The sequence below is a fragment of the Camelus bactrianus genome, chromosome 10 (assembly GCF_048773025.1).
Source record: "Camelus bactrianus isolate YW-2024 breed Bactrian camel chromosome 10, ASM4877302v1, whole genome shotgun sequence".
Lineage (NCBI taxonomy): Eukaryota > Metazoa > Chordata > Mammalia > Artiodactyla > Camelidae > Camelus > Camelus bactrianus.
In genome coordinates this window covers 49,497,024-49,511,579 of record NC_133548.1, presented here as the reverse complement: position 1 = coordinate 49,511,579, position 14,556 = coordinate 49,497,024, and the positions used below count along the sequence as shown (strand labels likewise).

The following is a 14,556-nucleotide window of genomic DNA, read 5'->3' as shown; positions in this document are numbered from 1 at the left end:
ACAGTTGAGGAAGCTGGAGGCACTCAGACCTGGGTGTGAATTCTGGTTCCATCATTACATTTGCCCTTTGTGACCTTGAGCAAGTCACTTACCCTCTCTGAGCCCTGTTTTCCTCCAACTATTCCACCTGATTTGCAGAGCTGTGGAGAGGATGAGATGAGATGGAGTAAGCAGAGGGCTCTTAGGAGTGCCCCAGCCCTGACTCTGAGGTGCTCATGGAGGCTCTGTCTGTAGCCCGGGAAGCGGGGCTGTGAGCCGGGGTGGGGCAGCTGCTGTGCTGGGGTCTTCTTCCTTCATCTTCCTTCATGCTGGCTCCTAGGACTGCAGCCTGCAGAACTGAGCCTGACCTCTGCATCCCCTGACCATGGTACCGACCCTGGACTGGGAGTGGGTGATCTGCTTAGCTGTCCTCAACAGCCATAGAAATTTGGTGTAGAGCAGGGGGTGGGGAAGACTTGATCACTGTCTTCACATAATTAAAGGGCTGTCAGACACGGAATGATAATTATAGGCATGATCATGGATTTGGCGACTTACAGCTTACATCTGTAATCGCATTCGTGCCTGGCAGCCCTCCCGTGAGGTGGAGGTGATGTCATCCCCACAAACAGAGGAGGAAGCTGAGGCTTGAGATCCTGAGTGATTGGCCCACAGCCACACAGCCAGTGGGAGAATGGCAGGGAATTAAAATCCACCTCTTGATTATATTCCTCCACGTCCTGGTCGTTGGACCCCAGTATTCTTGCCCTCCTGCTGCACTTGTTTTGTGTAGTATCAGAGAAGCAGCTGCAGGTCAGCAGCTGAGGAGGCAGATTTCAGCTGCACCTCAGGGAGGGATGGAGACAAGGAAAACAACTCCTGCCACCCTGCTGTCACCAGACACTGCTGTCCAACGCTGCTGTCCCCATTTTACAGAGCAGTAAGCTGATGTTCAGGAAGGATGAAACGATGCCTTCTCTGAGGTCACCCATTTAGTAGGAGGCCTGTCTGGGATTCACAACCAGTGTTACTGGACTCCCAGATGCAGCCAGCCCCTCTCCGGCCGCTGTCTCAGAAGGAAGACCTTTCAGTCCAGTGGAGGAGTGGGCAGCATCCAGAGGGAGAATGCCCATCCCTGGAGCTGCTGGAGCAGAAGCAGGACGAACTGCTGCCCTGGAGGCCACAGAGGCACTCTCTGCCCCAAGGGGGACAGATAGGGAACAGGAGTCCAACAAGACAGCTCTGGCTCCAACAGTGAATCTGAAGTCTGCGGTGGTGCCAAGGCCAGGGAGGCGGCTCCTGCTCAGATGTTGTCCCAATGCAGATTTCAGGCTCCAGGTTCTATTTTGGGGACCCAGGGTTGGAGTGCTCCAGAGCCTTTGGGGGCCCTGGCTATGCGAGCAGTGTCTGTGCCCTGGCCCAGGGACGGGGTCTGGGGCGGGCAGGCGCCCGTAGTGGGCAGCATACGGCAGCAGCAGGGCCCACGCCTGCCTCTTGTGCGGAGGGCTGGGGTTTGCGGCTGCAGGGCTCTGTGACCCTAGGAGCCCCAGCTGCTCAGAAGCTCTCTTTCTGCATGCATGTTCTTTGAATGCAGAAGGCTCTGGTCTGGGTGGGACAGAGATAAGAGGGGTGAGGAGAAGGAAGGACAATCAGGAGACAGTGAGCAGGAGAAATCAGCACACTGGTGCCCAGCAGGGGATGGAGGGTCTCATCTTCCTGGAGGGTGGGGGCAAGAATAGGAGGAGATGGGAAGGAGCTGGGGCCTCTGGGATTCTCTGTCACAGCCACTACTGGAGCAGGGATGGAGCAGCCTAATCCATCCATGGCCAGGGGCCATCCCCTTCCCCAGCTGCTCTCAGCCACTCCTTTGTCCCTGCTGCAACTTGTCAGCCCAAGAACCGCCTGACCTTCTTCCCGCTCCCAGTGACTGTTAGGCTCTGATAGAAAGGGTCTGGGGTGTCACAATGGGAGCTCCTTCCCTCGGGCTCCAAGCTCAGCCTGAGGATAAGTCTGGGGTTGGATGACATCCTTGTCCACTGGTGGCCTGAGGTCTCCCCACATCTCCCCCCATCACATGCACACTTTCTGTTCCTCCCACCATGTCTCAGTACCACCTCCGAGGATATGGGCCCAGCCATCCCTGCCCTGAAGGAGTCCACAGCCCTGAGAGCTGTCCCTCATTATGCACCTACAGTGTGCCATATGACAGGCATCACCTCTTTTAACATCAGACCTCCGAGGTAGGGGTTATTATTCCCATTTTACAGGTGAGGAATCTGAGGCTCAGAGGGGTGAAGTAACTCACCCAGGTGACCTGGGTCTGTCTACGTCTCGAGCCTAGGCTCTTTCTGCCTCCACACTTCACAATGTGCCTGAGGGTTGTTGGTGGGTACCAAGAGGCTGTGCAGAAGCAGTCAGGGAAGGGAGGGCTTAGAGGCTAGAGGGATGGGAGGGCTTCCTGAAGGAGAAGGAGGCTTGGCCTGAGGAGTGAGTCCCAGAGAGAGAAAAGAGGAATGCCAGGGCGCTGAGCTGGGCCTGGGATCACCACGCTTGGGTCCCAGAGGGCAAGGGCGGGTTTGGGGGAGAGCTGCGCAAGGCTGGCTCCCAGGGGGGCTTGCAGAGGATGGACACCTGCATTCAGCCCCATCCTACTCCTCCCCTACTTGGTCACCTTGTGTATGTAGCTCACCCTCTGCCTCACCTCTGCTCACCCATACTGAGTCTCTGTGCAAACTAGCAAGGGGTGCCCCTTCCCCAGGGCTCTTGACCAATGACTGTTGGAAAACTGTCATGACAAATCTGCACATCGATGGTAACCACAGCATGAGTGGCACTTCTTAGTGCTGGGGTCCACAACTTGCTCAGCAGAGTGTGGTGGGCCCTTCTCTGAGACCTGGTGTCTTCATTTACTGTCGGATGGGGATAAACACCCAGGCATCGTGCAGACTGCGGGAGGTGACAGAGGGCCAGTGGCTCCAGCATCCCTGCCCATGGCCTGCATCTCTGGAGCAGGGCCAGGCTGGCCCGTTGATGGGAGGAGCAGGCTCAGGCCTCTTTCCTGTAATGCACCCTGACAAGGACCACTAGTGCCCTTTGGAGCCTCTTTGTCTGTGAGGCTGCTCCCCAGGCCACTTCCTCCCCCAGTTCCTGGCCTTCTCTCCCCTTTCTTTCAGCCTCTGCCGTTCAGTTTTTCCCTCTGATTGTTCTTAGAGTGACCTGCCATCTCCATCCCCATCTACAGGCTCTCTGTGGCCACGGGACTTCCGGCTTTCAGCTGCCAGGATTTTCATCCTTGGGTGGCCCCCAACCCCAGCTCATGCCTGGTTCCGATAATGGGGTTCCAAGTTCTTTATTTCCCAGGGGTGGGGGAAGCCCCTCATTCTTGCCTTGTCCTCCCTGCCCCACTGTCAGGATCAAGCCAAGTGAGGACAGTAGCCCTTAATGCACAGACCCCTGTCTCCTGTGGGCCCTCCTGACACCTGCAGTCTTCCTGGCCACCTGTCAGAATTGCCCCTGGGTCCTGCATCACACATCACCATATGACATCCCCCCAGGTACCTGTGGCAGGTTCTCTACCTGCCACTGTCCCTGCAGCAATTTCCCTGGCCCCACCACCTACTGATCCCCATGCTGCTGGCCTGGGACAAGACCCATCACAGGCCAAGGCTCACCCCTCACCTGGGCCCTTCTCAGAACCTTGTCTTCTGGCCAGCGGCCTTGCCCCGCTGAGGTGGAGAGATCTCTGCAGACAGATGGCCACTCACTGCCGCTGGCTTGGGGTTCACAAAAGACCAAGGGCTCCTCTATGAGTTTTGGTGGTAAGCCCCAGTGAAGTCCCTCCTGGGTGGGCATACTCATGCCAGCGTAAGAGAAAGGGTCTTTTCTCACCTGTGATTTCACTGTCAAATCTTTCTTCAGTTTCCACCCACCCTGGGAATATGAAGACCGCACAGATCCTTAAGGTGCTTAGAGTAGAACAGGGGAGACCAAGGTATAGAAGGACAGTTCTAGAACTGTGGGGTCTGTGCCATGACTAACATGGGTACCGTGGTCATGGGAGCTCTGAGGAGATAGGATTCGCCTGCTGGGATAGGGAGGTCCTCGGGGAGGAGGGGGGTTGCCCCGTGGACCAGAGAAGGGCTGTTTTCTCTAGATGGAGCCATCAAGAGGTTAAACTGGGCTTAGAACTGTAGCTCCAACTGGCTGTCCTGTGCTGGAAGGATCAAAGAAGCCAGGAGAGCTGCAAGGAGCTCGGCAAGGGGCCTGGGCCACGCCCAGGTGAGGGCTGCTGGGCTCCTCCAGCCCCTCTAGGTGGGGGGTGGTCTTGGTTCTCTGCTGCATTGACTTCCCCTCGAGGGCTGTTGTTCTGATGATCTCAGCAATTTCCCAGAGAGCAGGATGTTCCAAGCCTGTTGTACTTCTGAGATAAGCGGACGGATGAAAGCAGGGATAAACCCAACGGCTCAGCCGGACATGCCTGCAGACCCCTCGGGAAGCAGCAGTGGTGGGGTCAGCACTCCCATCCCCCTGCCCCCACCCCCATAGGAGACAGAGGCCTGGCGCCCAGCAAGGGTGGCACAACACCGCACTTCTTCAAGTCCAGAGGCTGGGCACTGCTTTTCAATCCTCCTCTAACTGGGTGTGTGATTTGGGAAAGTAGCTTCACCTCTCTGGGCCCCAGTGTATTTATCGGTAGCCCAGGGCAGAGGTGAGGAGGAACACCTGCTTTGCAGACATAGGGGAAGAGGGGAGGAATGTGACCTCTCAGAGTGCGGATCCCCCTCCCAAGGCAAAGGCTTAGGCAGACGTGGCCTTTGCTCCTGGAGACTGGTGCACGTTGGAAGGGCCTCCAGCTGCAACATAAAAGGCCCAGCTCTGGAGTGGAGTCTGACCCTGCTCCAGCTCCCCACTGTTTTGTGACTTCAGGCTTGGTGATGTTGGACAGGTCCCTTCCCTCTCTGAGCCTCAGGTCCTCACCCTTGTAAAGAGGGCAGTAATCCCTGCCTGGCAGTTGGGCTCCAAAGAAGGAAGAGTAGGAACATTCTGGGGGGAGGTGGCTGGAGGGGCCAGCCCTGCCCCACTTGACCCCTTTCTTCCCTTCCCTCTGCCCCTCCAGTGGGAGCGCCTCTGGTTCCTGCTCCTCACCTTCACCTTCGGCCTCACGCTCACATGGCTCTACTTCTGGTGGGAAGTCCACAATGACTATGATGAATTCAACTGGTGAGTGGGGATCTGGGGTATGGGGGTCGGGGGCCTGGGCCCAGGCATCCGGTGACTAACACCGGGATTTGGGTTTGAGCTGCTCTCCCAGGCTGGTCCTCAGGGCTCTGCCTCCACTGGCCACAGGCTCTGTAGCCCTGGGGGCATAGTCCTCTGGAAAGAGGGAAGGCTTAGCAGGAACAGAGACCAGCTGGGGAGAACAGGGAACTCCTTCCTGGTGTTGCTGTCATGGAAAATAGGAATGTAAGATGGGGGCTGCGCTCAGCAGGGGCAGGGGCCTCTGGACCCCTTTGTAGACAAGGACTCCAAGGCCTAGAGAGACCAAGGCCTCAGTAGAGGAAGTAGCTCCAGACCTGAGGCCACCTAACTCCCTGAGCAGGGCCTTGGGCAGGGCTGGCAGGTGCTGTAGTTCTGGGACGGTTCAGGGTCCTCTGTGGGCCCAGCCTCAGGTCCAAGGGCAGGGCTGAGGCTGGGACCTGGGTGCACAAGGGCACCTGTTTGTTCGTCACCCCCTGCCCCCCACAGTGAAAAGCATGGGAGGAGGGGAAGTTCCCTGGGTTCCTTTGGGAACTCCCTCATCAGCAAATGTGGAAACTGAGACCCAAGGTCACACAGCCAGGTTGGGGCAGAGTTGGGGCTTGGCAGCCAGGCCTCCTCACTCCCCATCCAGTGCTGTCTTTTCCTTTTGGTTAGTTCAGCTCAGTGTGACCATGAGCACACTAAGTGTGACTCCTCTCTCGGGCTCAGTTTCCTCAACTGTAAAATGGGACAACTCCAACCTCATCAGGTCTTTTCGAGGATGAGATGAGATGATGGACATGACAGAGCTCCAAGCTCACCTAAACCTGAGGGCTGCTTCCTAGGAGGCTGAATCTCTGGCTGGAAGGTGGCCATGATGTTAGAATTTAGAATTTCTGGACTCTGGGCTTCTGATGGGCTGTGGTTCTAGGATTTTGTGATGATCCTAAGATTTGGTTCACAGAGCCTGGGCATCCGCTCCCCTCTGCATAGCACTGGGCTGGCATTTTTATAAATGAGCCCCATAAAGGAGGGGATGCCATCCAACTGCAGCCTGGCAAGATGAGCCAGAGCCCCAGCTGAGTCCCAGAGGTGGCCTCTGGCCTTTATTAAATGCCGTAAATCAATTATTCATCTTTGCAGGTATCCAAAGCACAGGACTGCTGTCGGCAAATAGGAGCATTCCCTGCTGGCCCTCAACTGCAGACCTTGGACAGTTCTGCTGAACTGCAGTTCTGCTGCCCCGATGATCACAGGGACCACCCTATCATGTACAGATAGGGGAGCTAAGGCCCAGAGAAGGGCAAGATTCACCCATGGCCACACAGCCAGTCAGTGTCAAATGTACACATTGAGGACAATCTGAGACTGAGGCTCAGAGAGGTTAAGTAGCCTTTCCAAAGTTACACAGCAAGATGCAGTCAGATCTGGGTCAGGGACTTGAACCTGCCTGACTGTCTCATGCTGTCCATGGAGCTACCCGGCTCTGCCCAGAGTGTGAGCCCCCTGTCACTGGGCAGCTCAAGCAGAGGACAGGTGCCTGCTCCACTGGGGAGGCTGCAGAGGGAAGGCCTGCCTAGGCTTAGGGATGGCTTGGGGACCTGCAGCTCCCCTTGCCTGTCACCTCCATTTTGTGGAGCCAGTGCTGGGATTCGGGAGAACATGGCCCAGACTTGATGGTCTGGAGAGTCTCTGGGGATAATTTATGTCATAAGAGGAGGTGAGCAAGACCCAGATGGTCAGGGCTGGATGAGGAAACCCAGGGAGGGACCTGGGCTGTTGCTATGCAGGGGGCTCTCCGTCAAAAGGGAGAGACAATGGAGCTGGAACATCTGGCAGGAGCAGTTACCAGGGGAAGGTCCTGCCCCACTTTGAGCCTCTGTTTCCCTAAGTGTGCAGGAAGAAGAGAGCGCTCAGTGATCTTCCAGGCAATAGGCGTTCCCGTGGAATCGGAGGGTGAGGGCCAGGGAAGGGTACGGGGGATAGCAGATACCCCATCATGTCCTCCTGGTGTCCCCTCCCAGCCCAAGCCCAAGAGGGCAGCAGGCCTAAAGCTGCCTGGCGCCGCCTCAGTTTCTCTGATGACCCTGAACAAATTGCTGCCTTCTCTGAGCCTCAGTTTCCCCTGTTATACAGGGAGGATGTGGGTGGTTCAGTCTTTCTGGAGAACCACTAAGCAGGATCTATCAGTAACCTTAAAAAGTTAATTCCCTTTGACCATGTAATTCCGTTTGTAGAAGTCTATTCTATGGAAATAATTAGTAGTACAGAAAGGTATGTGCAAAAAAAATTTTTTTATGTTAATTTATAATAGTGAATAATTGGAAACTATTAATTGTTAGTAGAAAGCTGGCTTCATACAGTACATTCATTCAATAGAAGACCGCGTGATTGTTAAAAAAATCACGTTTCCTCAGGATTTGACTGACATCAGCAAATGCTTGGGTTAGTAAGAAGAGGAGAATTGAGTACTTATCACATGCCTCACCTCACTTCATCCTCAGGAAACCCTGTGAAAGGCACTCTGCTCTCCCCATCCTGTAAAGGAGGAAACCAAGGCTCAGGGAAGTCGGGTATTACATTTTTATCAATCCTAAGATCTCGTCTTGTCACATTTTCACATTGAAATTGAGAAGAATGTCACAATTGATGGCATCTTAGAATCAGGGGAGCATGTCACCTCTCCACAGACTCCTGCAAGCCAGTCAGAGATAGAGTGGGGATTTGAACCCATGTGCACCTCTCTCCAAAGTCCGCACTCCGACCGCTGCTGTACACAGTGGGGTCCCAGCTTTGCTCTTTACGTAAGTCTCAGCATAGGGGGCCAAACCCACTGGAAGAAGTCAGTGAAATTTTGGTGATGGTTGCTTCTGGGTAGTATAATTAGCGGGAAGCGTTTTCTTTTTTATGCTTCTTGGCATGCCCAGGGGTCCCCTGTGAGCGCCCCCCCCCCCCCAACACAGGCCTGACTGATGCTCAGGGAAGCAATGACATCATTCCTGAGTGAGCAGGGCCTGGTCACTGAGTCCGGCCATGTGAGAGCTGAGAGCTGCCCGGCCTGAGGGAGCATCCTGGCTCCCTGGTGGAGATCTGATCCCTGCCCCTTCTCCCGGCAGGTACCTCTACAACCGAATGGGCTACTGGAGTGACTGGTCTGTGCCCATCCTCATAACCACAGCCGCTGCCTTCACTTACGTTGCGGGCCTCCTGGTATGTGGGACTCTCTCAGGGGGCAGGTGGCCCTGCTCCCAGGGAGAAAGAGACCTGGCCTGGGCCGGGCTGATGGAGGGGCCCGCCCTGGACTAAGGAAGACAGCTGGCTTTTCTTTGAGCCTCTTGGGCTGCTGCACCTCTGGGGCTTGCTTCCTTCAAGGTGGAAGGTCACCTTGTTTTGCCCCATCCTGGCATGTTTTCCCCCGACCCCATGGGAGCCATCCCACCGTTAAGGCCCACTGCAGACTTCCTCTTCCAGGATCTTCTGCTTTGGTCCCAGACTCAGGTCAGTTTCGTGCTGGACTGGGGGCTTTTTGGGGACAAGGTTCAAGTCTGCTTCAGAATCCTAGGCTTTGGAACGCCCAAAAGATTAACTAGGTAGTCCAAGTGCAGGAGGGCCCAATGACCTCTTGAGGGAAGAATCCTAGAGGAATAGGAGCCTGGAGGCCTGGAATAATCTGGGAGGAGGCCTGGAATAATCTGGGAGGAGGCCAGGCTTGGGCTGGGCTGAGCACTGTCGTCGCCTACAGGGAGGGTTTGCTGACTGCTTGAGACAGGCCCAGAGAGCAGTGGGGAGAAGGGTGTCTGGGGAACTGGCAGAAACACTCGGGTCACATATGGTGCCTGACTCTTGCCCTGCGGGTCCCCTGTTTAGGTCCTGGCACTATGTCACATCGCTGTGGGGCAACAGATGAACCTGCACTGGCTGCACAAGGTAGGGGCTGCTTACACGGAGGCTGGGGGAGGTGGGGGGAGGCCGGAGGCCGCAGCAGCAGAGGAAGAGCCTGGACACGTCTTCTCTCCCCTGGATCATGATTGTAACTGTTCTGGTAGCTAACACTGAGGACCCACTGTGTGTCCAGCACTGTTCTCACGGTCTAGACTTAGTAACTCATTTAACCCTCACACCAGCCCTATGACATGGGTACTGTTATCTCATTTTGCAGTTGGGAAAACTGAGGTACAAAGAGGTAAAGTAACTTGCCTAGACCTCCCACTTGAGAAGGGAAGGCTCCAGGATGCTAGCTCTGTAGCTGTGATTAACCAGCACAGGGCACAGCTCCGGCCCTCTGGCTGGCTCTGCCTACGGTCTCACCCTCTCTTCAGTGAGCTCATTCAAAACTCTGATCCAGTGATATTATTCCCAATTTAAAGCCCTTCCCACCACTTCCAGTACTCCCAGGATGATCCACACCCCCCAACCTGGCATTAAGGCCTTTTATGACTTGGCACCACTGATGTCTCCCCAACTGCTGTCACCAGATCCTCACCCTCAGCTCCTGCCACGAGACATCTCAGGCCCTCCCAGTTGTCTGCCTCTTCTCTGCTTTACCCCTGCGCTCCTGCCCTCCCTCTCACTTTCCGACTCTTCCTTGGCTCTCCACCTACACGAGGCTTCTCAGGCTCCCCCAGCCCCTGCAGCCCCTGCCACAGTCCTGGCATCTTGTTGTCCATTTCCATCTGGCTCCCTGACCCCAACCCTCTCTGATCTGGGAGCTCTATGCAGACCAGAATCGATCATTCATCTCCGTGTCCCCAGTGCCCCACGCAGGGCTGAGCCCAAAGCAGAGAGGCTCCATCCCTTCCAGAGCCTTGGCTCTCACTCATTGTTCATGGCACACATGGTGCTGAATGCGTGGGGCTGATGCCTGCCCTTCCTGAGGCCCCAGTGGGCACAGGGGTGGCACAGAGCTGACCAACAGAGAGCCCCTCTCTCCCAGGAGCACCTGGGCCTTGGAGGGAAGCCAGGGACATCTCTTTTCCCCAAACCTGGCTCAGAGTGGTCATGCCACTTAGGAGGGGCAAGAAATGCCCAGAAATAACCATGACCCCATGAGATGGGTCCAGAGTGACTCTGAGGGGAGGGGCTCACTTCCAGCTAGCAGGATATGGAGCAGGAATCAGAAGAAGGACCTGGTGAGCCTGGTTGGGCTGCATGGAATGGGAGGTGCCTGTGGGCATCTGGGGCGGGGGGTGGGCTCTGAAATCTGGAGATAGGGAGCCAGACCCAGGTGACTGGAGTCCTGGAGGGATGAAGAACAGCAAGCCACCCCTGGTCCCCTCCTACCTTCCTCCTGCTTGTCACTCTTGCCTAAGGTCTCCTCTGGGCTTCTGAAGTCCCCTCTGTGAGGGACTTTCTTCTCCCAGCTGCAAAGCTAACACTTGAAAGAACTGCACCCGCTGGCACCCAGGCAGGGGCTGGCACACCTCTGGGGCACGCCTAGCTCTCAGCAGGCCAGGGCGCACCTCCTTGATCCTAGCGGAGAGGCGTCTGGAGGCGCCAAGCCAGTCAGGCCAGCAGATCAGTGCAGGGGGTCTTCTCCTGGGGGCAGGGGACTCAGATCCCTTCATCTGCACTGGTGCCAGCTCCCAGGGTGCCAGTCCTGCCTTCCTCTCCCCTATGATCCCTCTCAAGAGATCTCAGCACGAGGACAGTCCCCAGGCAGAGCTGGTCCATAGCTGGACCCACTGTGCCAGGAGGGAGTGGGTCTCAGAGTGTTCAAGTAGGGCCTGAAAGTCTACTCATCTATTTCTAAGATTCTATCATTTGATTCTAAAATCCTAAGGATTCCGTATTTGTTTTGTTTTAACCAATTTTTGACCTTTAATACATTGACAGGGTTCAAAATTTAAAAGGTGCCAAAAAAGCTCAAAATGTAAATCTCCCTGTTACCTTTCCAGAGATATTTTAAGCTCCCTTCCCTTCAGGACATTAAGAGCATTCTCATCAGTGTTCATCCCTTACTCCTGTCCCACAACCTAATCCCTAGTTCCCGAGGTATCTAGCCAGTCCCCTGTTGATGGGCCTGATCGACATCCCAGTCACTTTCAGTTCGTTGCCAGGACAATGTGGCAGTGACCTGCGTGGGGGAATTGCTGGGTTAAAAGTGTGTACTTTTCTAATTTGGATAGTTCTTGTCAAATTGCCTCCTTGCCAGGTGCCACCAATTCATGGTCCCTCAGTAATGCATGACTGCGCCTATAAAAATACCCTTGTCCATAAAGTGTCCAGAGATTTCTTGACTTTGCCAGTTCGATAAGGGAAAGGGGTAATAACTCCGTGTAGTTTTAATTTGCATTTCCCTTATGATGAGTTAGATTTGGCATTTTTCACCTGCTTACGTCATTTGCATTTCCTTTTCTATAAACTGTCTCTTCATATCTTTTGCCCTTTTTGCTGCAAGATTTGCTTTTTGCTTATTCATTTGCAGGAGCTCTGTATAGATACAGAAAATGAGGCCTTTGGCTGACGAACTGCAAATAATCCTTCCTAGTTTGTCATTCATCTTTTGACTCTGCTGGTTATATTTTTGCCCTCGGATATTTTTTTATCTTTAACGATTTTTTATTCTTAAAGATTCTGTCATCTCTTTTATGACTCCTGGGTTTTGTGTCAGAAAAGGCTTTTCCACTCCAAGATTATAAAAAATTTCTTTGCAGTATCATTTGATAATTATGTTTCTACTTTTTTAACATTTCAACTTACGGAAGGGCATAGTGTGACCTTACTTTTTGCTTTTTAGATGGCTTCCCAGTGTTCCCACCTCTCTACTGGGTAATCCATCCTTTCCCCTCTAATTTGAGATGCCACTTTTATCATATACTAAATATTTTTATGTGTTTAGACTTGTTTCTAAGCTTTTTATTTACTTTTATCTATCTCTGTGGTCATATACCAGTACCATACTTAATGCTACAGTTTTATGCTATGTTTTCATCACAATCTTTATTTCAAGTCTCTGGTCCCCCCCGAGTCCTGAGTAAGGGAGGCCTGAAGGACAGAGGACCTCAGGGCAGTGCAGGGAGGGAACCATTTGCAGCAGGTTGGGTCCTATGAGCAGATCCAGTGTCCACTTGGGGCCTTGCCCCTCCTCCCCAGTCCTCCCAAAACTCCTATTTCCCGGAAACCCCTTGCTGCTGAGCCTCCAGAAGTCCAGGGACCCAGGGCAGGAAGAAGAGGGTTGAAGGGTGCTGGGGGGGTTTTACAGCAAATAGGAGGTGGTTTCCCTGAGGTACCTCCCTTCCTAACCCCACTACTCTACAATCAGCTCAGAGACCACCATGGTGAGGGGCTCTGAGCACAGCTCCTGCCTCTTCAGGCTGTCTTTTCCCCGTTAATACCCCCAATGAATCCAGACTGCCCTCCAAACAACCGGCCCAGGATCCACAGTTCTTCCTGGTGTCTAGCCTCAATCCCTCCAGCTGCAGCTCAGGAAGGCACACTCATACTGCATGTCAGGCACTGTGCCAAAACTATCATTTATTGGGTTACATGTGAGGCGCTTTCCACACTGTATTTTCTTTACTCCTTGTAATAATCCTGTTCATTTGATATTATGCCCACTTTTAAAAATTAAAATTGAAAATTATCCCACTAACATTTAGTAAGCATTTGCTATTTTGCATCTGCAAAGCCATGATGCTAAAACTCTTCGCTTGCATTTTCTCATTTTTCTTTCCAAACCTCTTTCAGGTAGGTGTTCATTCTCCCCATTTCACAGCTCAGGAAACACACTTGGAGAGGTAAACCACCCCTGCTAACACAGTCATCGAGGGAGGTGATATAAGTGTGTCCCTGAACCCTGGGCCAACCGGCTGCCATTTGGACCACAGAACCCAGATTCTAACCACCCCCCACAAGAGGCCAACCTGTTGGCAAGGCTGGGTTCCCACTCCTCCCAGGTCCCCACACGGGTACCTCCTGAGTCCTCCACCCCTCCTGCTGTCCTCACAAACCACAGTTCCTCCAGCACAGAAAACCAAAGACTGCTTTCTCAGAGGAGGACAGTGGGCTGCCCTGGGCCTTCTGGGTGGGATTTATCCTTTCCAGTCAGATTTGAGGAATGGTGGTCACGTTGTTGGGAGTCAGTGCTGTTATCATGGCTTAAGGCTGTGTATGGGGAAATCCCACAGATGTTGAACATTGTAATAATGCTGCGCAGCATGATGGGTGCCACTACAGCAACTGCAGAGCACAGAGAGAATAAAAATTTTAATTGCGTTAGGATTCTGGGAAATCAGTTTTATTACAAGTATTTCCACAAGCAGTTAAATAACTGTAATAGAACACTCCCAGAGATGACCCTTCAGAGGTGCTTGCAGGGAGCCTGTGTGTTGCTGGCGGGGGAGGGCAGGGCGGATTCCCAGGGACACTGTAGCCCAGAAAGAGCACAACCTCCCAGACAGGCAGAATGGGGTTCGCTTCTGGATCCACCCTCTCAAAGCTACATGACCAAGCAAACCCTTCTGCTCTCCAAGCCCCATTTTCCTACGTGTAAAATGAAGATGATAACACCTCAACTGGGATTTTACGAGAACAAACATGAAGAACAAGGAAAGTGCCTCCCACAGACCCAGGCCCACTTGGGCCCTCTGCACACTGTCATTTCTCTTCCTCCCATGTCCTCCAGGCTGGCACTTCAGTCCATAAGGGCCCCTGCCCATTCCAGACTTATTACTGCTTCTTATTGGAACATTTGTTTTCAGGCTGATGGGCTGGAACCACAAACCTCCAAAGGAAAACCTAATCCCAGACAAAATGAATCTTCCCCGCCTGGCAGCCAACAAAGATGGATTAGCCTCTGTCTCTGGCCTTACCAGCTAGAAACTCAATTTAGAGCTTGTTCAGTCGTTGGGAGGGTTCTCAGAATGCTGCTGCCTCCAGGAAAGGCACTGCATGAAGAGAAAAGGAGCGAGGGCCCTGCTGGCACAGAGAACAGCTGGAGGCAGGCACCAGGGGGTCAGGAGGGCTGGGTGTGGTGGTCTTGGCTGGCCCCTTATGACAGTGGCGCTTTAGAAGGCTTCATGGTAGAGATGTGACCTGAGCAGGCCTGGTGGTGTGGAGAGGGTAGGCAGAGTGAGATCCAGGGCCCAAGAGGGAAGCCCTGAGGGCTGAGTAGCCGGAAACTAGGCATCACTTAGCATCTTGTGTTACACATTTCAGATCCCATCTGTCCCCAAAGCTTTCTGTCTTGCGAGGGTTCTGTCTAGTCTTGCATCAGAGTTGTGCTCCCCACTTTCTCTGGGAGGGCAGCTCGCATAGCAGAATCTGGAAGCTGGTGGCTGGGACTGAGTAAGCCTTGGCAACGCGGGGCAGGTGGGCCAGACCCCTGCTTCACAACTCTGC

At 53.8% G+C, this 14,556-nt stretch overlaps 1 protein-coding gene across 10 annotated transcripts in view; it reads left to right on the top strand.

The window, feature by feature from the left end:
* GDPD5 (glycerophosphodiester phosphodiesterase domain containing 5) overlaps positions 1-14,556 on the top strand; it is an 82,645-nt gene that overhangs the window by 51,359 nt on the left and 16,730 nt on the right. For 5 of the 10 annotated variants that reach the window (XM_045508806.2, XM_045508804.2, XM_074372652.1 and 2 more), the window contains 4 exons: positions 5,096-5,199; positions 8,334-8,427; positions 8,590-8,715; positions 9,085-9,144. In XM_045508806.2, coding sequence (XP_045364762.2) covers positions 5,096-5,199; positions 8,334-8,427; positions 8,590-8,715; positions 9,085-9,144 — 384 coding nt within the window. Of the gene's footprint in view, positions 1-5,095; positions 5,200-6,415; positions 7,174-7,823; positions 8,022-8,333; positions 8,428-8,589; positions 8,716-9,084; positions 9,145-14,556 lie in introns of those variants that run through there. The other 5 variants (XM_010973148.3, XM_074372655.1, XM_010973147.3 and 2 more) reach the window with 5 other exon arrangements.